Raw genomic sequence first — 23,030 nt, 5'->3', positions numbered from 1 at the left:
GAAGTCTTCAAGACACCATATTACAGTGTGACTCTGGGTCCCCACCCTCTACTATAGTAGCTTCCCTTTTCACCTGCTAAGTAGACCAGGGTTCTGTTAAAATTTCATTAGACAGAAAGGTTCCACTGCATTGAGAGAGCGATCTAGCATCTCCCCCGGTTGAACACAGCTCAGAGTGACAAGGGTCTGGCTGCTAGGACCTGGGCTAACACTGCTGGGTTAGGATCCTCACGGCTTGCTCTCTAGCATCAGCGACTCCCTGAGACACACTTCTCTTATCTATAACTGATGAAAGCTTGTCATGAGGATTAGATGAGTCAGTTTCAGGAGGTGCCTGCAACAGTACCTGGTGCAGTGAATGCTAGAGAAGCTGGCTGCCATTAGTAACTGCCTCATAGCGAGTTTGGGCCAGAGCTGGAAGCTGGGCCTTGCATCTCTCACCATGGGAGTCTTGTACAACTAAATTCACAGATTTGTCCTCTGTCTACTCACTGGCCCATCCCATCAGGGGCCCTGCTGGGGTGGGTTACAGAGGTGCCACACCCTGTCCTCCTCAGCCCCCAGAGTGGCTGAGCTTTCCTGACTGTGAAAGGCCTGGGTCAGCAGAGCTGAGTGTGGGCTGGTGTGTGGCCCCCAAGAGGAAGCATCTGAACCACATGGGGCCGGGCTGCGCATTGCAGGGTTCCAGCTGCATCCTTCAGTTCTTTTGCAGGGAGCTCTGGTCCTTACTTTGAGCATTAGTATCTGGCTCCAGTGCAGATGCCTCAGCGTGCTGGTGCCGATCCTTCATCCCACTGGCACAGACTTTCTAGCTTCCACCACTGACCTTTGGGCTTTCCCAATGCAGATCCTTGATAGAGACTTGCATGAGATATTGTCATGGGCTCTAAGGCTCTGGTTAGATTTGTGGAGGACATTACCATGGGCTGTAGGTCTTCAGCTGGACTTGTGCAAGACATTGCCATGGGATCCAGGCCCTGCAGCCATCCTCAGTGACAGCAAGGACCTGAGCTCTGATGATGAGATCAGCTGAGTTCTTATCAGGAAAGCCAGTATGACAAGCTTCTCCAGGAGAATCAACAGCACACCATCTTTTCCTCCAGTTCTATTTTTATACTGTTGGCAACAATCCGCAAGTGGGCCATCCATACTGAGCGCCACATTGACTCAGTTCAGCTGGGTGTTACAAGTTGATCATTAGTTAGTCCACCACATATACCTTGGTGTAGTCTTTTTTTAATCATGACTAATTGGAGTTCTATATGCCCCACTTATTTGTATGTCAAATTCTTTTTCCATGCTTGAGAAGTTTTCTGCTATGCCTTCTGTGAACAGGATTTTTTTATGTCTTTTGCACTATCTCTTGCTTTTTCATTTACTCCAGTCAGTCTTATGTTGTTCTTCTTTGCATCTTCTAGCAGCTGCTGGATTGATTTTTCATTGTCCCTTGCTATCTTTCTTTTCATGATCACTAACCACAATCCTGTCTTCTATAGCTGATATCTGTCCTCACATTGGCTCATTCTGCTGCACATACTTTCAATGGAATGTTTAATTTCATGGATATGTTTGAATCTTTCATAAATTCCATTTCTTTCCTATGTTGGGCATTCATAGTTTCCATCATTTTTCTAAGCTCTTCTATTTTTTTAATCTGTATCTGCTCTAGAGTCACTAAGCATGTCTTTCATTATGGTCACCATCTCCGTAGTTATTAGAGAAATTATTTCTGATTTGATTTTTTCTAGAGCCTCCTTCATCTGCTTGGTTACTTCTGCTGTTAGCACTTCAGAGAGTCCAGGTGGTGGCTTTCATATTGTTCCACCTCATTGCCCCCTGGCTTTGCCTTTGGTGAGCTGGAACTCTGGGGTTGCATCTTGCTTAAGTGTCTTATCACTTTCTTTCTTTCTTTCTTTAGTTTAATTCCTGGGTTGATGCTTGCAAATTATTTATGGTGAATAGTCTTATTGCTACTATTCACAATCCTTAGGAAATGACTACTCAGAGCTATCTTCCAAGTGCAGCTGAGTTTTGGGTTTTGAGTCTGTTGCAAGACCTTACCTCTTCAATTCATTAGGGATGAGAAGTTGCTGCCTACTTGGTCCAGCTCCTGATTCTTTGGCACTGGCTGATAGTATTTTTTATGACTCATAGATAATCTCAGTATTGGTATACCAGGGAGAACAACTGATTAAATTAATTATGTCACTTTAGCTAAAGTGGTACAGTCAACAATAACAATAGCATGAAACATGGCCTAGAAAATGACAAACTGTGGTAACTATTAATTTGTGACCTTTAACCACATGAACTAGATTTGTGGTTATATAACAAAATCTAGAACTAGCCAAAAGATTATATTCAGCAGTAGCTGTCAATATGGTAATTTTACCCTCTGAGGAGAAAATTTAAAGGGAGTAAGGGGAAAAAATAGAGAAATAGAAGAAGAGAAAGAGATTAGAAACAAAGCTGGAGGATAAAGGAAGATCATGCAAACTTTAGAAAACTGGTGAAGAAGACTGGAGGAAAAGAGAGAAAGAATAAATAAAAACAAGAACAAAACAGCACAATAACAACAAAAATAGAAACTGTGTTCATGCTTATATAAAAACAAGAACAAACAATCAAGAAGAAAAAAAAACAGGAAAAGAGATGGGGAAAAAAAGAAGAAAATAAGGAAAAAATATTTCCACTCCAAGACATATTTCTGCTGTCACTGGTAAACAAGGTAGGCAAACAGAGTCCAGATCCAAGTTGATTAATCCCTGCAAGTCAGCTGTAGCTTTATGGCAGGATAGTGGATAATCCAGGCAAGCCTGCATCTATAGTCCCACTGAAGTTTAGGCTGGTTTCTGGCTCTGAGGCTAGAACTAGATTCATTTAACCTGCATTAGTCTATGCCTCCCGCCAGCTTGAACTCAGCTCCCTGACCTCCTACTGGCTTGAACTCAACAGTGTGACCCTGACACTGGGAGCCACTAGATAGAGCTTGCAGCTGGTCTGAGTTCCAAGCTCAGTTGGCCCCTCGCCAAGATGGCTACTGGGCCAATTACACTCTCCTGGGGCACATCTGAACCCTAATAATTCACCAGCCACTGCAGTCTGCTGTGTCCATTGCTCCCTTCCCCTAGTGTGTTTATCTGTGGAAGCCTCTGGGGTCGCCAGTAGTCACCATGCATCTGTAGATTCAAGCCATCTCTCACACAGAGTGAGTCCAGGCTCTCTGGGAGAACGTGCTGCCTGCGACCTCCTTCTTGTTCATTGAAATCTCTCCCTTCAGTCTCTCCACAGGCTTCAACTCTCATTTCAGATCCTTCCCGGGTGCTGGGGCCCACTTCCCTCCTTCTTGTCTTCCTCATATTGCTGTATTCTAGAATCTGGACACAAAGCTCAGAGAGGCTGTTTTTCTACGGCTCACCACCCTACCATCTTCCCAGAAGTCTGGTAATTCCCATTCTGGACACTCAGAATCCACACTGAGAGATAAGAGACAGAGAGACAGAGACAGAGAGAAACAGAGAGAGACAGAGACAGAGAGGAGACAGAGAAGATAGGATTTTTATACAGTTCTGCCTTTTTATATAGAATTAGTAATATTATACCTGGAGTCACCCCCTGCATCATATTTGTAGATCTGATAGAGCTCCTGCTTCTGTGGTTGGATCTGACTGTGTGACAGTTCCCAAAGAAATGGGCTGCCCCCTGGTGGGGCAGAAGTTACCCATTTTGGATAAAAGAGGCAAATGAGCTTCTCTCTGCAACAAAAGCGGCAATATCAGTTCAGGGCTGTTTCTGGGCCTAGAAATATTTTGTTTGGTCATACTAAGTTAAAATAACAAAGATGTCACATAAAAATCAGCATATCTGACTTTTTTTTTTTTGAAAGATGAGGGAATCTGGTAACACAGGGCCCACATTCCTGCTCACAGCTGAGGCTGGAGCTGAGCTGGAGCCCTCGGGTGCACTTGCAGATTTACGCGGGCTCCACTGCTCCCACTGTCCGCAGGCCGCACCTGCACCTGCCCCTCATTATCACTTAGGGCACCATCCCAGTCCAATAGGTCGAAGTTGGCAGCCTCTGGTCCAAAGTGGAAACATATTTTGACACTTGGACTGGCTTTCATTCGTACACTGGCCCTTAACTTTTTGAAAAGTTACCTAAAACAAAAAAAAATCATTTTCCTTGAAACCAGAAGTGGAAATGGAGTCAGAGTTTCCAAATTTGCCAGCTCTTATTCTGTATCATGGCTGTTTGCACACTGAAAATATTTATTTGCAGACCTCATCGTTTACCACTTTTGAGTAGACATAATTTTCCCCTTCTGGAGCTCTCCCATAAATACTGGTTCCTCCTGAGTCTAATTGAATCCTTTGACTAAAGGAGGGAGGGCAATAGGGTGAGAAAACCGGGCAGATTCCATCCAAGAATTCAGTTTACGCATCAGTTTTGCTTAACTTAGGAAAAACAAGCTTCCACCATCTCCTCTGGGCCTATTTCTGAGCTCACACTTGGAAAGGTTAAATAAACACAATAAATCCATTAGAAAGCGTTCATATTAAACCCCTAGGGCTTACGCCGTTTAGCAAGAGCCTAGTGGGGTGACACATCCCGAGTGGAAGGAAACTTGCATGACCTTGGTTATTTGCTAGAAAACAGAGGGCAGCGGTGCCACTTAGCCTAGTGGGGAGGAACACAGCCCATGCTGCTGCAGGAAGGGGCTTCGGGGTGGTGGTTCAGGTGGAACTGGGGGGATTGGACCCCAAGTCCTCACTTGGCAAGACTCTTTACTCTGGGCCATCCCAGCTCACCTGCCAATCCCAGGCTGAGCTTCGTGAGTCAGGGGCCCACCCACCTTCAGTCCTCCAGTCTGCTATTGCACAGAAAACCAGCTACCACCACTGCATGCTAAGAGCCATTGAGCTGAGCAACAGAACCCGTAAGGCTGGGGGAAGAGTTTCCTCTGCAGTGGCTGCCGCCTTTCCCCGCCCCGACAGAAGTGCTAACAATCGAAAGTCCAACCCAAACCACACCGCCCAACTCCCGACCCCATTTCCATCACTTCAGCCACTTACTTCACCTCTCTGCCTCAGCTTCCTCAGTCTGTAGAAGGACATTCACAGTAACCGCCTCCTGGGTTGTGGTGAGGATTAAATACAGAGTGTCCCTTGACACAGGAGGTGCTGTGTAAGCCCTTTCTACATCTATTCACATCATTGTTATTATTGTTGCCAAAAATTCCTCCAAAGAATCCAGTAAGAGCCCCCACATGGACTTTGAAGGTGTGCTGATATGGGTTTCCCAGTGCTTGTGCTTCTGATGGGAAGATTGGAAAGAAGAGCCTAAAAAGTAGGATGGCCTGGTGGGTAGGGCTGGAGCTCGGCATCACACAAAGCTCAGTGGAGCCCCAACATTTTAGCTTCTCAGGCTGCTCAGATTCTGTGAGAACTATCTGCAGAAATCACCACAGACAGATCTTATCTGGGTTCCCCGTCTTGTCTTCAGCTCTCTACACCAGTTGCCTCTTTTTTTCCTTTGTCCCCAAGGACACTAACTGCTCTGAAACGTTAATAATGGCTGTCACTGATGGATTGCCCAGTAGGCCAGGGCCTGTGCTTTGGTCTCTTGACTCTGCCTCTCACCTGACCCTCTCAGCACGCCCCATGAAGCAGACAGTATCCCCAGTTTACAGAGGACGCAGCCAGCCCTGAAAAGCCAGAACTTGACTGTAAGTCTTCAACTCCACCTCTAGGTTCTGTCTCCCTCCGGCAGTGCTGAGTTGTAAGCAGACAAGAGTGACTCCATTATTACTCAGTAACTAAAATTAATTGCAATTCATCTTCTGGTCAAGACCTTGTGTCAGTTAGGTAGGGGCCAACTCATAACTTTCCTCATTCACTTTTGCTCTTTCCCCTTCTTTCATCTTTGGCTGAACTTCTCATGCGCAGAATGGATTAGACAGTCATTAGTGGAAATTTATTGCCATCACCAGTTCCATACATGGACTTCTTTTGATCTGACTTGCTTGCTTTTAGAACTTAATGCTCATCCCAAGTCCACCCCACCCGACCACTAGAACACTGAAACCAAGTATCTCGGAGCCACTCCCCTTGCTTTCCAACGGGCACCCTTGACACACGGTCACCAGTCTCTGAATTTCGTGTTTATTTTTCCTTACAGGTTTTTCACATACAGATTTGTGCCTTCAGTTTAGTTGACCCTACTGTGTAATTCCTTTGCTGATACCACCTGGACTCATAGCTGTTGCCCTAGGTAACCTGACATCCAGTGAGCAAGACTTGCTGCCCGTACACTCTCCTTCAGAAAGAGTGAAGCCTAGTAATGAGGGCTCTGTCTTGGTCAGTTTCCCATCACTGGATGAAATACCTGATACCCATGACTTACCGGAGAAGCTTATTTGGGCTCATGGTCCAATCCATGGCCATTTGGCTCCATAGCAGGAAGGGCATGATAGAGAAAATCTGTTCAATCCATGATAGCTAGAGTGGGGAGGGAGAGAGGGAGAAGGGGAAAGGGGAAAGGGGGAGGAGATGAGGCAAGGGAGAAGGAGAGAGAGAGAAAGACAGAGAGAGAAGGGGAAAGGGGAAAGGGGGAGGAGATGAGGCAAGGGAGAAGGAGAGGGAGAGAAAGAAAGAGACTGCAGACAAGAATAGACCCTTCCAGGTCACACCTCCAGCAACCTGCCTCTTTGGCCCAGGCTCTACCTCCTAACTGTATGTCAGCTACTTATCAAGGATGAATCTACTGATGAACACAGCAGCCCCTCCCACCCAATAACTTTCCAACCACATGAGATTTGGGGAGGACATTTTAGAACTTAACTATAAAAGGCCCCAGTCCTGTGCTGGGTGGGTCAGGCATCAACTGTCTCTGGCAGCACTCTTCTGCCTGGCTGTGCATGATAACATATTTCATTTAGTACTTGCAGGGGCTGCCTGGTGTTTCCACAGTGCAGAGGAAATTAGGGACAGTGGGAAAATCCACGATGCAGATGTGTGCTAGCCCAGAGGCAACCCCACTCCAGACTCCCTGCATGTCCAGGGCTGTCCTCACCCAAGGTCAGTTATTGTGTAGCTCCTTGGGGTGGGCTCCAAGTTAACTCAGATTTTCTGGAAAACTTTTCAACTGAGTCAGGGGCATTCCCCTAGCAAACTGAGGGACTGATGCAATGCGTTACTAATTCTGACTGCCTCAGGGTAGGGCTCTGCTAGAGGGTTCTTCAGTCGACTGAGAGCAGAATGAAAAGTATATTATCTTAGTGTAATTTATCACCGGCCTCAAAAAGCTGGGCTGCAGTGTCCTTTATAAAGATGAAGACTTACTTTAGCTGCCACCTCTCTCCCACACAGTGGGCTTCTCAGTCCTATTGACCTCAAATCTGTGATATCCAAAGCAGAGCTGTAAGGCTGGGTGGCAAGTATAACAGCAGCCCCTGACACCCAGGCTGCAGCTACAGGAGCCTGAAATCCACAGGGGAGAGGACAACACTGACAGCAGGAAATGATTGCATAGCAATTCAGGGTGGCCAGGGATTTATTAAAGGCTAGGAACAAGGAGACCACATTTCCCAAACCCAAAAAGTAAGACAACGAGAATTACAGCAGGACCGAATATTTCAAACTGGAGTTGTCCCATAAAATTCTCAAGTTCATTCCACCATAGTGATCAGAACAACTCAGAAGAAGCCCTTGCTGGGAAGGAGGATGACAGTGGTGTGGCAGAGGGGAAAGCTGTGCAGGCAGAGGCGAGGGATTTGAGACTTCATCATGATGGAGTGGGGAAGCCACCAGAGGGCTGTGCATGGAGATAGGAAACCCCAGGGGCACCCAGCTGTTTAGAGATGTTTATGAAAGGGCTTTAGAATAGGTTGGATTTAGAGGGCAGAGGAAGGGGGACACCATGAGTGAATCTGAAGGTCTAGGCCTGGAAGCCTGGTGACATGGCCCAAGGTCTGGGATCCCACTGGAGTAGCACAGCACTAAGGAGGAAGAGGAAAGAACTTAGTTTCATTGCAGAGTGTTGGGGGGTCTGTAAGGCAATCCATGAACTGTGCTTGTGGATCAATGTATCAGAATCATCGGGGATCCTGTTAAAATGTTGGTTCTTATGCAGGAGGATTGGGTAGGGCCAGAACCCTGCATTTCAGAGCTCTGGGTGAAGGAGGTGCTGCTGGCCCATGGAGCACATGGCAAAGCTGATGAGGAACCCAGACCAGAGCTGCAGTAGAGGTCAAGTGTGACCATGTCCCTTTTTTGTGTAAGAGTAGAAGCTTAAGTACATGTAGAATTGAAGGATATCACTCTAAACAACAACCAAGCGGGATTCTCCAAAGAATAATGATATTTATCTGGAATAAGCAAGCTTTACAATGGGAAGATGGGTGCCACAGTAAATTATGGGCATATTCAAAGGGGAAGCTTTAAAATATGAAATGAAGAGGATTACATAAGATGTTTTGAAACAAACCTCGGCTATAAGGATTAATAACAAGAGGTGACAGTTGTTGGGCAGATGTCCTTGTGGAAGTATTTTCTGGGTGTACACAGAAGTTTAGACCTTAGTATGAATTTAAAGCAGCTAGTCCCAGTATCTAGAGGTCAATCTCATTGATTGGCCGCCATCTGCTGCAGAAACAAGGGGTGAAGGGATTTCAGGCCTGGAGCGCGGGTGCAGGATGTGTGTGACTCCTCTCTAAAAGGAATGAGGCAGGGTCTGACCCCGGGTCCCCTCCACGGATGACTCCCCTCTGGACAAATACATGGAGGGGCTGCAATTCTACACCTCTCTCTAATGTTGGGCTCATTTTTTAAACTTTTATCACCTTCTGGAAAGAGAACAGTCGATTTTATGACTTGGTTTTTTCTGGGTTTGTTTTTTGTTGTTGCTGTTTCTTCACAGTACTAGGGATTGGGATCTAGGACCTCGCATATGCCGGGCAAGTGCTCTATCATTGAACTTCATCCTTTTTATTTTGAATCAGGATCTCACTGAGTTACCCAGGCTGGCCTCAAACTTGTGATCTTTCTGCCTGTGCCTCCTGGGTACTCTGAATTATAGCCATGCCCTACCACACCCAACTTCCTGGGGGTTTTAAATAACTATTAACATAGAAATACTATTCTCTTCATCCCAACCTTCTCTTTGAAGATGTGAGAAGATGGGAGAGTCACACTGTAACCTGGCCTCTGCGTGGCTTAGGAGTTTGAGAGGCCCAGTCAAGCTCAGCGCACTCGAGGCCCTAGCCGAAGGGTGCCCAGGGTCCTTCCTTGCCACCCACCAAGTGCTCCCCAAGACTGGAGACCCCATGGCTCACCACGAAAGAATGAACCATAGTGTTTCAGGACTTATGCAATACTTAGAGACAATCTTACTCAGTGGCCACAGGGGGGAGGGAGAACCTCAGGGAAGGAAGGTGACCCAGGTCACCTCCACCTCCACCACCATACCTCCCTTTGCTTGGGGGGTGGCATTCACCCCAGCAGCCCAGGTTCCAGCCATCCCTTCATCCTCCAGCCTGCAGAGATGGAACTCTCAGCTCTTGGAGACTCAGTTCTGAGGAGGGAACGTGGAGCGCCTGCTGGAATGGAAGCTTCAACTCCAAGTCCGGGTCCACAGACACTGAGTTTCCTGCACCCCAACACCCTCAGTCCTGTCTTCCATTCTCACACTGCTTTTTCTCCTTCCAGTCCAGGTTTCAGGCTGCTTCCCTTATCCCAAGGGTGAGGTTTCTCTAAGAGCCCATCTTCTCATTTTATCTGCCCAGGAGGATCTCCCTCCACAGACCCAGACGGACCAAATAAAAACCACAGCAAATGTCTGTGGTACCTGGTGTGTGTCGGACAGTGCTCTGACCCTTCCTGTACACCACCTCCTTTAAGTTGTCAGCGCCATCTGCAGCGGGTCAGCAAGATGAGCTTACTTAGGCTTGCCTGAGACAGAACCTGAATTCCTCTGTGAAACTGGGGCCCACCCCACCTTGTGCATGTATAGATTAATTTGCTGATGGCATGGCTTCCTCTGGCCCTGCAAGTGGCCAGGTAGAGTGAGGCCCGGCATTAGCTCTTGTTGAGGTGCTGGGGGAGGGGAGCCAGGTGCTATAGGCAGACTCCTGCCCCTTTGTAGCCCACCTCATTCTGAGAGAAGGTGGTGGCTTCCAGACAGCTGCCTCCCACCAAATGCTCAGGGGGTTGCAAGGAAGGAGATTCTCGGACTGAAATGAAGCAGTCTGCCTTAGTCTGCCCTCAGGGGATTGTATTCACGTGGTGTCCGGCAGCAACAAAGGGGAGGTTTAAAAACATTATTGTTGAAGGACACAAATCTTGAAAGGCTTGTCTTGCCAGAACAGAAAGGTGTAACTTAAGAGAAAACTAAAGGTCATGAAGTCTGTTCTGGGGTGAGAGGTACAGGGGGCCTCCAGGCTTTGTTGGATTGCAGATCATCCCCGTAGGGAGTGGAAAGTGCCTGCCCTCAAGCCTGGCACAACAAAGTCCAAACCAGCTCTGCCCCCTGCTGGCGGTTTGGGCCTCGTCCCTCTTGAGTGAGCTGAGTCGGGAGCCCCCACCAGCCCATAGGGCCCCTGTCCTCTGAGTGCTCCGAGAGGTACCCCGGCTGCTCTCCCATGGCCTGTGGAGGGTCAGTGCTTCCCCCAGTTTCCTGAGTGTTCTGCTGGTACCTGTGTTCTTCAGGCTTTCGTCACCTCCACCATCTCACACACAGACCTCCTTCATATTTCCTCCCACACAACCTGGTCCAGTCTGAACTCACACTTTGGTGGAGCGGGTAGAAGTGCTAAAGGCTAGGGACAGTCTGTGACAGAATGTCACAGAATGGCCACTTGGTCATTTTGCTCTTGTGCCTGTAGTGAGGCACAATATCATGATGAGGAGCATACGACAGAGAAAGTCTGTTCACTTCCTGGTGGCTGAGGAAGTGGAAGTCTATTCACTTCCTGCCTTGACCTTAGGAAGGGCCCAGGGAGGCTTGGAAGGGACAGTGGGGCTGGAGGATCCAAAAGGGCTTCTTCAACCCCAATGGGCCATGTGCCCTCTCAGATCCTCAGGTAGGCCCTTGGGCTGGGTAATTAGTCTCAGAAGGATCAGTAAAATCCAGCTCCCTGACGATCCCTCACCATACCTACAGGGTCCCATATTGCCAGTGGCTGTGGCCCCAGCCTGCCCACCTCAGCTTGACAGGACCTCAGTGATATACACAGTGTCGCAGGATGTGGATCCATCCCAAGTGCTCCTCAGTACCAACACAGGCACTTGACTAAGGTGCTAAGGCACAGCCTCTGCTCCCTGCACAGTGGGAAGACTCAAAATGACAGACTTGATTTTCTGTACCAGTATTCATCCCCAGAGTATCACCTAGGAAAACTATAAACTGTTATACAAAAGAGATTTTTTTTTTCCCCCAGTATTTAGGATTGAATCCAGGGCCTTCACACTGAGCTACATCCTCCATCCTCAACTTTAAAAAAAATTTTTTTAAAGCAGGATCTCACTAAAGTACCCAGGCTGGGCTTGAACTTTTGATCCTCGTGCTTTAGCCACTCAGAGTCCTGGGATTACAGGTGTGTACCACCATGCCCAGTTTGAATTTTTTTTTTAACACCTCCTAGAGACTTATCTTTAGAACCAATAAAATGTCCTTCTCACTGTTTGTCAGAGCTAATTCATCCTCTAAAACTTCCCTCAGTTTCAGCCGCCCGTGGGAAGCCATTTTCAAAAACCTGAGCTGAGCTAGGTGCCTCTCTTCCTGACTCTCATGCCCCTGTGGACTGTCACCAATTACTAGGTCTCCCAGTGAGAAAATGAGACTCTTAAGATTTATGAGACTCTACATGCCCGACTCCTTGCTCAAGTCCTGCAGTGCAGTTGTGCTAGTCTGTTTCCTGTTGCTGTGATGAAATACCTGAGATAATCAACTTTTAAAGAGGAAAGGTTTATTTTAACTTACAGTTTCAGAGGTTTCAGTCCATGGCCACTTGGCCATTTTGCTCTTGTGCCCATGGTGAGGCACAATATCATGATGAGGAGCATATGACAGAGAAAGTCTGTTCACTTCCTGGTGGCTGAGAGGCAAAAGGAAAGAGGAAGGAGCTGGAGTCCCAATATCTCCTCAAGCGTCTGCCCACAGTGACCTAATTTCCTCCCACTAGGCCCTGCCTCCTAAAGGATACACCACTTCCCAACAGCACCATCAGCTGGGAACCAAACCTACAGCACATGCCCTTCGGGGGACATTTAAGATCCAAACCCTAACAGCAAGTTTGAAAGTATGAGCTTGGTGAAACTGTGCCTGTGCTATGGTCTGCCCCAAATTCATGTTGAAATACCAACACAATAGTATCAAAACATGGGGCCTTTAGGAAGTAGGATCAGGTGCTCTGATAAAAGGGCTCAAGGGACCTAGCTAGAGGTCTTCTGTCTTTTACCATGGCAGAAAGGCACCATCTTGAGAGAGGTTAAACATGAACTTGCTGGTACCTTGATCATGAACTTTCCAGCCTTGAAGAACTTTCAGAAACAAATTCCTGTTGTTTATAAATTACCCAGCAGAAAGTATTTTGTTTCAGCAGCACAAATAGAGCATGTGTGATGAACACCAATTGGACAAGATTTCATTCTCCATGTCCACAAAATGGCTTTGGAATTCAACATTCTTCCAGATCCTTCATGACAAATCCTTAATTAAAACAAGGACCTTGTTCTTCATGCCTCTCCCCATTGGCAATGTCTTCTGTTGTTCACAGAAAGTTCAACTTTGCTGCTGAAAATCTGGCCATGGCCTGGTACTGGGTGAGGCTGAACTGGGATTTGCTCTGACATTCCACTCTGAGTCTCAGAGCTGAGCAAGTGATGGGACCTTTGTCCGCCTCCTCCCTTCTCCCCAACCCAAACACACAGAAGTTTCTCCAGGCGTCTGCTTCGACATTGAGAGGGCTCAACAGAGGCAGGGGCTATAAAGCCTTAGGAGGACCTGCATCCCCAGGGTCAGCCTGGAGCCATTTGTTTTCCCTCATAGCTGGGAGAGGGTTAGTTATCACTCCTCTGGCTTCAGTAGGGCTGAAGCGAGACTGCAAAGTGAGCAGTAGATACCCAGCTCCAACCTGAGATATGAGTCAGAACAGTGACCACTTGTTGACAGAAGGTCCCCAGTGAAGGGTTCCGGTCACCAGATCCGTGTTCCTTAGGCACTGCTTACATTATGGCTACAGTGGCCTCACTAAGCAAAGCTCTGAATGAAGCCTCTAAGCAGCCAGTCTTGCCTTCAATAATACCAGCAGGTTAGAGGCACCTATCCTGTGGGCCTGGCCCAGCCCCGCTTTCCCTGGGAAGCCTAGCTGGCCTCTGTTGGAAGCTTAGGAGCTACACATCTCGGTCTCCAGGACTGATCTAACATTTATCTCATCGGCATCACTTGCCTTCCCATTTACTTCTTTTGTGCAATTTTTCTGTCAAACCCAATTTGATTTGATACAGTAAAAGCCACTGCTAGGAGTAAATATAATTTCTGTTCTGCCAAACATCAGCCGGTGGAAAGGTGCCTTAGCTGTCATGCCAAGCCATTTGCCACTCTGATGGGGGCACTGGGCCCAGCGAAGGAAGGAGAGGCCCTTCTGCCAGGTGAGGGCTGAGGCCAGCCATGAGCCCAGAGCTCCCCACTGCTCAGCCGCTTTCTGCTCAGCTGCCTGGCAGATTCAGAGAAAGGAAGCAGGATGTTCTCTAGACCCTGCAGTGCAACTGGGCAGAGATGGACCAAGCTTGTGCTTTTTCTCAGTTCACCTTCTGATCCCCAACCTTGCACCATCCCAGCCTCTCACTGGCCACTTGTTATTTTTTTTATCTAAAACGTGCCTCAAAAGATGTGTATGTTGAGAGGTGGAACTTTAGAAATGTGAGTGGATCATGAGGGCTCTAACTTCATCAGTGGATTGGTCCACGGGTGGATTCATAATTGGATGAAATTATGGGGAGGTGATGGAAACTTAGGACCTGGTCCTAGTTAAAGGGAAAGGGAGCAGCATGACCTTGGTGACCATATTTTGTCCTCAGCCCACCCACTCTGGCTCCTGCTGTCTGTCTCTGTCTCTGGTTCTGTCTCTCTGTCATGTGCTCTCTCAATCTCTCTCTGCCATCCTCTCTCCACCATGATGCTCTGCTTTACTACAAACCTAGAAATAATGGAGCCAAACAACCATGGACTGAAACATCTGAAGCCGTAAGCAAAATGAATCTTTCCTCCTTTAAGGTGTTTTTCTCAGGTACTTTGTCGAGGCCCTGCAGAGCTGACGACACATCATCCTTTTGTCCCTGAGAAGAGTGACTTGTTCACCTGGGTGAGAAGGGGCAGAAAGAGAGGGCCTGTGGCCTGAAGGTTTCCCTGAGGGGAGATAATGGTGGCCACGGTGGTTGCCTCTAGTGGTCAGACTGGGCTACATGCACGGGCACTGAAGGGTAACGCAAGGAGCCATTGAGTGGGTGGCCCAGGGAGAAGGTGGCCGAGGAGTGAAGGGAATTCCTCAGAATGAGATGGCCAAGAACTGGAACCAGAGTGATGGGAGAGTTCTGCAGAGGGAGACGTCATCAGGGGCCTGGGAGTTGTGGGTAGAGAGGAGCCTGGGAGGCCAGGCAAAGTCCTCCATGAACAAGGGGCCAGCGTCATAGGTGACAGCCTCAAGCTGGAGGGAGAGGACTGAGCCAAGGAAAGAGCACCGCAGAGGCAGGAGCCTTTCCCCAGGCAGATGGCGGGTGCAGAGGTGTGTATGTGATGGGGGCAAAGCGGAGGGGCCCTGTCCACCTCAGTGAACAAGCAGCCCCTAAAGAAGGCTGAAAGGCTGTGGTGTCCTGGGAGAGAAGGCTTGCTTCACTTAATGTGGAAGGAACACCAGAGAAGAACTGGGCTGCAATGTCCTATGTGTGGAGTGGCTGTTCCAGAGGCACAGGGGCTGGGGGGCTGAGCGGTGGGGAAGCTGGGGTCTGGGGTCTGGGGTCGGAGGCAAGGAAACACTATGGGGTGGGAGAGAGAGCTCCTTGGAAAAATGACAGCTGCTGGAAAGAGGTTTTCCCAAGCTTCAAGATCTCGTGGACCATCACATCATTCCAGTCCACCCTCCCCTTCAGTGTTCCTTCCTCCGTTTCTGTTTGCGTTCCCTTTTCATTTTGCTGGAGTACCTCCTCAAATAGCTTTCGGACCAGGCAGCTGGAAGCTCTTCCTTCAGAGCCACTGAACACATCTGAACGAGCAGCTGCTGTGAGGTCTACGACAGCGTAGCTCCCCTTTGCTTGGGAGGATTGTCATCGTCAGGTGGGAATATCTTGCTGAATATACTTGCTGGTCTGGTGCTGAGTCAGGGAGCTGGTGGGTGGGCAAGACCCTTGGTTCTTCATCTAAGTAGAAGTGTCTTTCTTTTTCCGACAGTCCTCTACCTCACTGTGGAGACAAATCTGTTCTTGCCCTGCTCACGCTCTGCTCTCCTCCACAGTGAGCAGAGTCCTTCTTCAAAGCCAGCCCACCTTAGACAGAAAACTGGCTCAGGCTTCCGACGGTACAGAGATGAGGGCACACCTGCCCCAGGTGCAGGATGACAGTTCTTTGAGGGTTCCCCTGGAGTTTGGGGCTTCTCTGGGGCTCCATGGGTAAGGGCCGCACTCAGCCTTCGTGGACAGGGCTACTAGGTCCTCTGATTTCACCATTATCCCGTGCCACCTGCTCTGTGTCTTCCTGGGGTGTTTCCGACTATCTGTGTGCCACCTGCCCTCCTGGGTGTCCAGCACAGTGACTGCATCCTTCATACACAGGGACACACATGTGTGCATCTTTTCTATGTTCCAGAGAGGCACTGGGCGGGTACAAGTGTGGGGGCCCAGGCCACACCCTTGAGCAACTGCCTGTCTCTGAAACAGTCCCACATTCCAATGGAGTTTCTCAAGCACTCCCAGTCCTGGGTCCTCCCTTTGGAGATCTCCCAGGGCTGGCTCTGCCGTGTTGCTAGGGAAAACCATGCAGTATTTAGGGCTGGTTTCCTGTGCAGCCCTCCTCTGTGCGCACCAAGTGCCTTGACAGCTTTCCATCCTGGGAAAGGATGGGGGCCCCACCTGCACTGCGGGGACCAGCTGGGCCGATGATGCTTACTGGCACAGAGTTCTGAAGATAGTGCTTTTGTCCCAGCTGCAGTTACAACTTTTTTTTTCCTGGGGAAACAGTAAAACTCATCAAGGGAAGATTCCACATTCCAAGTGCTTTCTAGATGTGAGCCAAGATCTCTCTTGGCCGTGGTAAGGTCAGTTAGAACAGGGAGTCTGTATTTTAGAAGTAGTATTGTTGGAGGTAATGATATACTTGTCTCTTTGTGTAATTAACTAAGGGGGTTGACACCTGCTGGATGTAGACCCCAGGCACGGACTATGGGGAGAGATAACACTGGATTTGAGTCCTGACGGGGGATGCACGCTCCTGGAAAAGGTTTTCTAGGCCAAAGGAGTAGCGTCGGGGAGCCCCAGAGCTACAAAAGCAATTCTCAGAGTCGTCAGACACCACAACTAATTTAGTCTGTGGATAAGTGGTTAATGCACCGACATACAGTGTGTATGTGCTGGCACATGTGTGTGGCTTATTTCTTTTCCTGAAAACAAACAGTGTCGAGGCCTACTTAAGTTCAGATTTTAGAACTGTCACTCAAACCTTTTCCATCTGGTGACCGTTATCTAAAATTACCACAAAAGAATTTTACCTCTTGACCTTAAAACACTGATCTTATTTCAGAGATGAGGGTAGAGTGGTGACTCATATCTTAACATCTCTCCACTGCAGACAAGACCACAGGGTCCCAGGGAAGCAGCCTAAGCCATCAATCCCAGGGCCAAGATCTCCACCTATTTCCAGCTCAGATACAGATCATAATAACCAGAAGAGCTTACTTTCCCATTTCATAGATGGCAAAACAGAGTCCTGTGATTCATCCTGGGTCTTGCATGGGTTAGTGATGGAGAATTAAGCAAAATTCAGGCCACTGGAGTTTTGTTTTTGTTTCGTTTTGTTTCATTTTTGGTACTGAGGACTGAACCCAGGGACTTGGTACTAAGCTACATCCCCAGCGGTTTTTCTGGTTTGGTTTTGTTTTGTTCTGTTCTGTTCTGTTCTGTTTTGCTTTGTCACAAGGTCTCATGAAGTCACCCAGGCTGGGCTCAAACTTGTAATCTTGCTTCAGCTTCCAGAGTGCGCTACCACACCTTGCTACTGGAGAGCTTTTGACATCATTGCCTTGTGATATTTTTAGCATAGAACCAGACATCCAGCCCTGGTCTGAATAAATCTTCATCAAGAGCAGTACACTGTTGTCAATTAGGATGATATACTGAGTCGTTTTTAGAACTACAGTGAGTACATTTTTAAAGGTACCCCATGGGCTGGTGGCCTGAAATAAAGCATAGCTCAGAGGAACACCAGTAAGGCAAGGGGCGTGCTAGGTTTCACTATGGTCACAGTCACCCATGGATGGAAGTATTGCTGACCCATTTTACAGAGGAGAACAGTGTGGCTGGAAAAGGAGGAGCCAGCTCTCTCTGTCCCACCAGAGGTGGGCGTGGCAACTAGACTCCAAGCCAGCCCCTTACTCCACTTTGCCCCAGTAGATCAGGCAGACAGGTGCTTGGCTTGTGTGTGTTCACACCCGCACAGCAGGGCACTGAGGCTCCGGACTCAGCCACTGTCTTAGTCACTTTTCTCATTGCTGAGACAAATACCTGATGCCCAAAGTAAAGGAGGAAAGGTTTATTTGGCTCACAGTTTGTAAAGGGCTCGGTCCATAGTCAGCTGGCTCCAAGGCAGGGTGGCACATGGCAGAGGGCATCATAGAAGAACGCTTTATGGCAGGCAGAAGACAGCAAAAGCAAACCCTTGAGGTAGCAAACCAGCAAGGAAACTAGAATAGCTTCCTTCTGCCCCTTTTATATTGAATCTAGGCTACCTGGCTTAAGGTGGGACCCAACCAATCAGTGGACTAATTTAGTAACCGCACACCCTTAATCTCAACATCATACATTCTAGATCCAGTCACCCCTGAGAAACCTCTACCTGTGACTGCATGAGGCTTTGGCGGGGTGGGACATCTAGACACAATCCGCAACAGCGAGTTCTTTTTTAATGTATATTTGTTTTTGAAGCATAAAATACATGCAGAAAGCATGTAAGTCTTCGGTGTACTGCTTAATGTAGTTTATGAACTGAACACACTAACGTAATAACCCAGAATTCAAACCAGCCCTCCTGTTATAGGAATGCAGGGAAGGTGGGCAGCAGCAGCTTGGAAAGTGGCCAGAGCTGGAGAGGGAGAGGCTGGACACTATGTCACCATCATCCAGGAGCCTAGGAGACAGGTGACCCTCCTTCCTTATCCCCTTGGGCCACCTTCTACTGTTGCCTGATGTTTGGGGAGGTGGTGCGATACTCCAATTGAAGCTTTGGGGCTATGTGGCTGCACCAGCCTCTCCATCTCCCTGAGCCTCGGTTTCCTCTCCTCCAAAGCCCGGATGAGGTAGTCACGTCAACCTGAGGGTCGTTTTGAGGTCCCAGAGAAGTCTAGCACGGCCACAGGGACGGAACAGATGCTCAGCAAATGTAGTTTAAGATATAAGACAAGTTCCAGCTTCTGTCTGCTTGGGTTCCATTCCTGGCTTTGCCACTCACCAGCTGTGTGTCCGTGGGCAAGCGGCTCATGCTCTGATTCTGTTTACTCTTCGTGGGGATAATAGTGGTACTTCCTACCCCAAAGGGCTGCTTTCGTCCGAGTTTGCTGCACACATCCATATAAGTTAATATAAATAAAGTGCCTGGTCATATCATAAGCCTTCAGTACAGAGTAGCCGCAATTATATTTCATTCCTCTCTTTGCCTGGTAAGTAGCACTTGCTCATTAAATACGTCCTGGTTGGTTTTCTTTCTTCCCCAACATCCAGTGGCACAGGCAGCAAACACTGATGCTACAGGAGCTAAAAGGAGATCACAGAAACTTATGGGAATGATCGGGCAAGGTAGCGTAGTGTTCAAGACAGGGATTCGGGTCAAGGGGTGGCAGGGGATTCCCAGGGGCAGGACTGGCAGGGGGCGCTGCAGAATCAGGGCCAGACCAGGTAGGCAAGGGCATTGCTGGAGGAGAGATGGAGATGCCCTGAGAGAGGGACCAGGTATGGCCTGGGGCACTGACACTGTGACTGGGCCTGAGCTATGGAAGAGTGGGGACAGCCGACCTCCCCTATCCGATCTCATTTGACATGGAGACTGAGGATGCTAAGGCAGTGAAAGTGTTTAACACCACTAATGGTTCTTGGGGCATCCCCTCCAGTGAAAGAGCTAGATATAGGCTTGGGCGTGGCTTCTAACACTGACACCAAGTCCCACTTTAATTCTGATTCCCACACACACACTCTTTGCCATTCTGGAGACTGAACCCAGGATGCACACTGAGCCCTAACCCCATCTGTTTATTTTTTATTCTGAGACAGCATCTCACTAAGTCCCTGAGCTCCCCACGCTGGGCTCTAACTTGTGATCCCCCGCCTTGGCCTCCCAGAGGGATGGGATGACAGGCATGTGCAGCATACCTAGCTCGTTCTTATTAATTCTGCAGCTCCAGTAACTGAAAGTCCCTGCACAACACACTCTTATCCGTATTCCCTTGTGATATTATTCCTATCACCACTCTCACGTTACTATTTCCTACCTATGGCTTAGTTGTCTCTTAGAATGCTTTTAAAATGGGCCTTGTACAGTTATCCAAAGAGTATTAAGATGCATGTTCCTGTGGGCGTGGAGAAACTAGACCTCCGCAAGCCATACAAGAGAGCATCGTCGTCTTTGTCCCCCATCTGATGCCAGCTGGCCAGCACCACTCCTATCCCCCAGGCCTCCCAGCCTGTCCTGTTTTGTGCCTCTGTCCCTTTGCCTCTTCTCCCTGCCTGTTACAGTTGGCCCGTGTTCTTTCCTATCCACCTTCAAAACTCCATTTTGACATCCTCTCTTTGAAACTTTCCAACAGCTCCTCTATCCAGGAACTGTCTATCCTTGTGCCTTTAAGAGTTATTGCAACTGTTAGACTCTGTTAAAATTATTCACCTACGTTAAATCCCCGACCATGAACCCTTGTTTATTTCCAGTGCAGCCGCTGGCCTTGGCTTAGTTAGCTGTGTATCCCCAGGGCCCATCTGAGGACCTGGAAGAGAATGTGTGTTTAATATGGGTGTTTGCAGTAAACCTAGTTAGACGTGGTTTAACTGGGCCTGTGTCCAGAAATTTCATTGCTTATGAATTTTTCCAGAGCTGGGTGTTGGAAGAAAATTTGTTCCTTCCCTGAGGATCAAAAGAAGCTATGTGGCCAGGCGTGGTGGCCCGTGCCTGTAATCCCAGCACTTGTGGGAGGCTGAAGCAGGAGGAAGATCACAAGTGTGCACCCAGCCTGGGCAACTCAGCAACTTAGCAAGAGCCTGTCTCAGTAAAGGGCTGGAGGGCTGCAGGATGCAGCTGAGATCCTGGGTTCAGTCCCTAGGACTGGGGAAAAAATGGTGGGAGCTATTGGGGGAAGTTTGGGGGTTTGAAGGTGTTTCAAAAGCTTAATCTGCTCTCTGCTTGTTTGTTTTAGGCAAGGTCTTGGTCTGTTGCCCAGGCTGGTCTGAAGCTCCTGAGCTCAAGAGCCCCTTCTGCTTCAGCCTCTCCAGTAGCTAGGACTATAAGCACTCAGCAGGCTACCCTGCATTTTATTTATTTATTTATTTTTTTGGTTTTGGTTTTTGTCCGGTACCGGGAACCGAACTCACGATCTTGCGCTTGCCAGGCAGGCGCTTTTGCCGCTGAGCTAAATCCCCAACCCCTTACCCTGCATTTTAGAGGAATCTCCCCTGCAGATCTACATGAAGCCCCTGACTTTCAAACATTTTTTACCATGACCTTCAATGAGAAGTACTTTTTACACTAATACTGTACCTCCATCAGAAAGGAAGCTTTTCTGTGTCCCTGAATCCTCTCTCTCTCTCTCTCTCCCTTTCTCCCTCCTCCTCCCTCTTCCTCCCTCCCTCTCCCCCACTTCTTTCAGTACCTGTCACACAGCACCCACAGGCGCCATGCTCGGCCCAGCTGCAGGCAGGCAGTACGCCAGAGGTGGGGGAAGCAGGAGAGCTGCACAGGTGCCAGGTGCCAGACTGACCGCTTCCCTCTCTTTGCAGCTGAGCCCCTGCCGCTCATGGACCTGTGCAGGAGATCTGTCCGCGCCGCCCTGGGCCGCCAGCGCCTGCGGGACATCAGCTCCCTGCCCTTGCCTCAATCTCTCAAAAACTATCTGCAGTACCAGTGAGCTGGATGCCGAAGGACAGTGGACACCCACAGGTGCAGGGCTGCCTGTCACGCATGGTCACACAGCCCATTTGGAAAGGGGTCTTCCAGGGCTCCCAGGACGCAGGGCCAACCAGAGAAAGGCAGCCCTCCCAAGCCCAACGCCCCCTTGGAAGCCACGGGGCCCTGGCACCTCAGCTGTGGCACCTGCCGCAGCTTTGTATTGCTCAGAGAAGCTGCTTCCTTTTCAAGAGAATGAATAAAACATTGCGACCGGAAACTTTCTGTGGTGTGGCCATCGCAGACAGGGCCAGGGAGACTTGGCCTGCTGGGGGAGAAAACTGCCTCTGCATAATGGATGAAGAAAGCAGATCATTGCCCATCTTCTACCCCTGGCAAGGACAGCAAGACTATGATGCCATCTTAGGACTTTGTGCCACTTTGAGAAGCTCTTCCCCAGGGACGCCCAACAGCAGAACTGGCGAGTGGAGGAAGCAATGTTTAGACACCTGAGGCTTACCTCTCTGGACATCGCCTCCTCCACTCTCCTCCCCAGACCCTGACGGAGTCCGCCCCCACCCGGCCCCTTCTATTCAGGGAGAGGAGTCTAATTGACTCACCCCAGGGACAGAGTTTATCCTTAATTATTACGTTTTTTAAGTAGCGTTTGCATTTTAAGAGTTGGGGAGGGCAGTCCTTAGTCCAAAGGTGCTAATGGGAGTCTGGGGTGGAGGCGCTGTGACATCCAGGCTGAAGCTGCAGAGGCCAGCAAGCCCTCCTGGAGTGTGGGGGCTTCTGGGCAGCTGTCCTTGCAGGGTGCAGCCTGGCTGTCACAAAGCTGTCTTTGAGAGAATTATTTTTTCACTTTAGGAGACTTCCCCATGTTTGTTTCCTGTTGAAATGTGTGTGTGTGACATGCTGTTTATTTATCACCTTGGGGCCAAGCCGGTGGCCTTGTAACTGGAAGGGTGGATGTGGGAAACACCTTCTCCACCCCGCAAGCCTGGTCCTCTCACCAAACTATGCTGCTTCTACTGCTGCTGCCACCACCACCATTTGGCATCCGTTGTGCGTTTTGGATGCGCTCCACCCAGACTCCCTTGTAACTGGAAATCATCACAGCAGTGGGATCCCAGAGCCCCAGACGGCACTGCCTCTCCCCACGTTAATGTGAATTTGACCGATGAATGAGGAGCGTTTCTAATAAAGTTTGTCATTCAGTCCTTCAGCTGTCTACTAAGTGCTCTCTGGACAGGGGTTGGGAAAACGTCTTCCGTCGCCCTGCCTGGTCTGCCTCAGACCCCAGGAGCCAGCATGTGAAGGCTTCCCAGGCCCTCTTACCTCTTCCTTCTGTGCCCCTGCTTGAGCTCCAAACCCCTGGGGCTGCCCTGGAAGAGGGGATGTGACTGAGACCGTACAAACTGGCTGTGATGACAGACAGCCAGTCAAACTCCTGATGCCAGGGCCAGGATGCCCAAGGGGTGGATGGCTCTGCAAGGGGATCCAGAATAGGAAGGATAAAATCTTACAAGGCACCGGTTTCCAAGTAGACCTCGAGGTGGGGCTGGATGTGGGCATGGCGAATGTGTGTTGTTACTGAGGAGTAGGGTAAAGTGCGGGCGGTGGGGGCATGGGCAGAGGGAGGTGGGGCCAGGCTCAAGGGAGATGGGATCAGGCTGCAATCAGG

General features: G+C 49.1%; 1 protein-coding gene across 1 annotated transcript in view; it reads left to right on the top strand.

Annotated features, from left to right (window-relative positions):
* The window catches only part of Spsb4 (splA/ryanodine receptor domain and SOCS box containing 4), a 75,909-nt gene extending 53,357 nt beyond the window's left edge, over nt 1-22,552 (top strand). Inside the window, exon 3 of the mRNA XM_005407774.2 lies at nt 21,238-22,552. Coding sequence (XP_005407831.1) covers nt 21,238-21,365 — 128 coding nt within the window. The 3' untranslated portion in view covers nt 21,366-22,552. The remainder of the gene's footprint in view (nt 1-21,237) is intronic.
* The last annotated feature ends 478 nt before the right edge of the window (nt 22,553-23,030 follow it).

This window comes from Chinchilla lanigera, unplaced genomic scaffold (assembly GCF_000276665.1).
Source record: "Chinchilla lanigera isolate Chin_1 unplaced genomic scaffold, ChiLan1.0 scaffold00107, whole genome shotgun sequence".
Taxonomy (NCBI): domain Eukaryota; kingdom Metazoa; phylum Chordata; class Mammalia; order Rodentia; family Chinchillidae; genus Chinchilla; species Chinchilla lanigera.
This window is presented reverse-complemented; position numbering and strand designations above follow the sequence as displayed.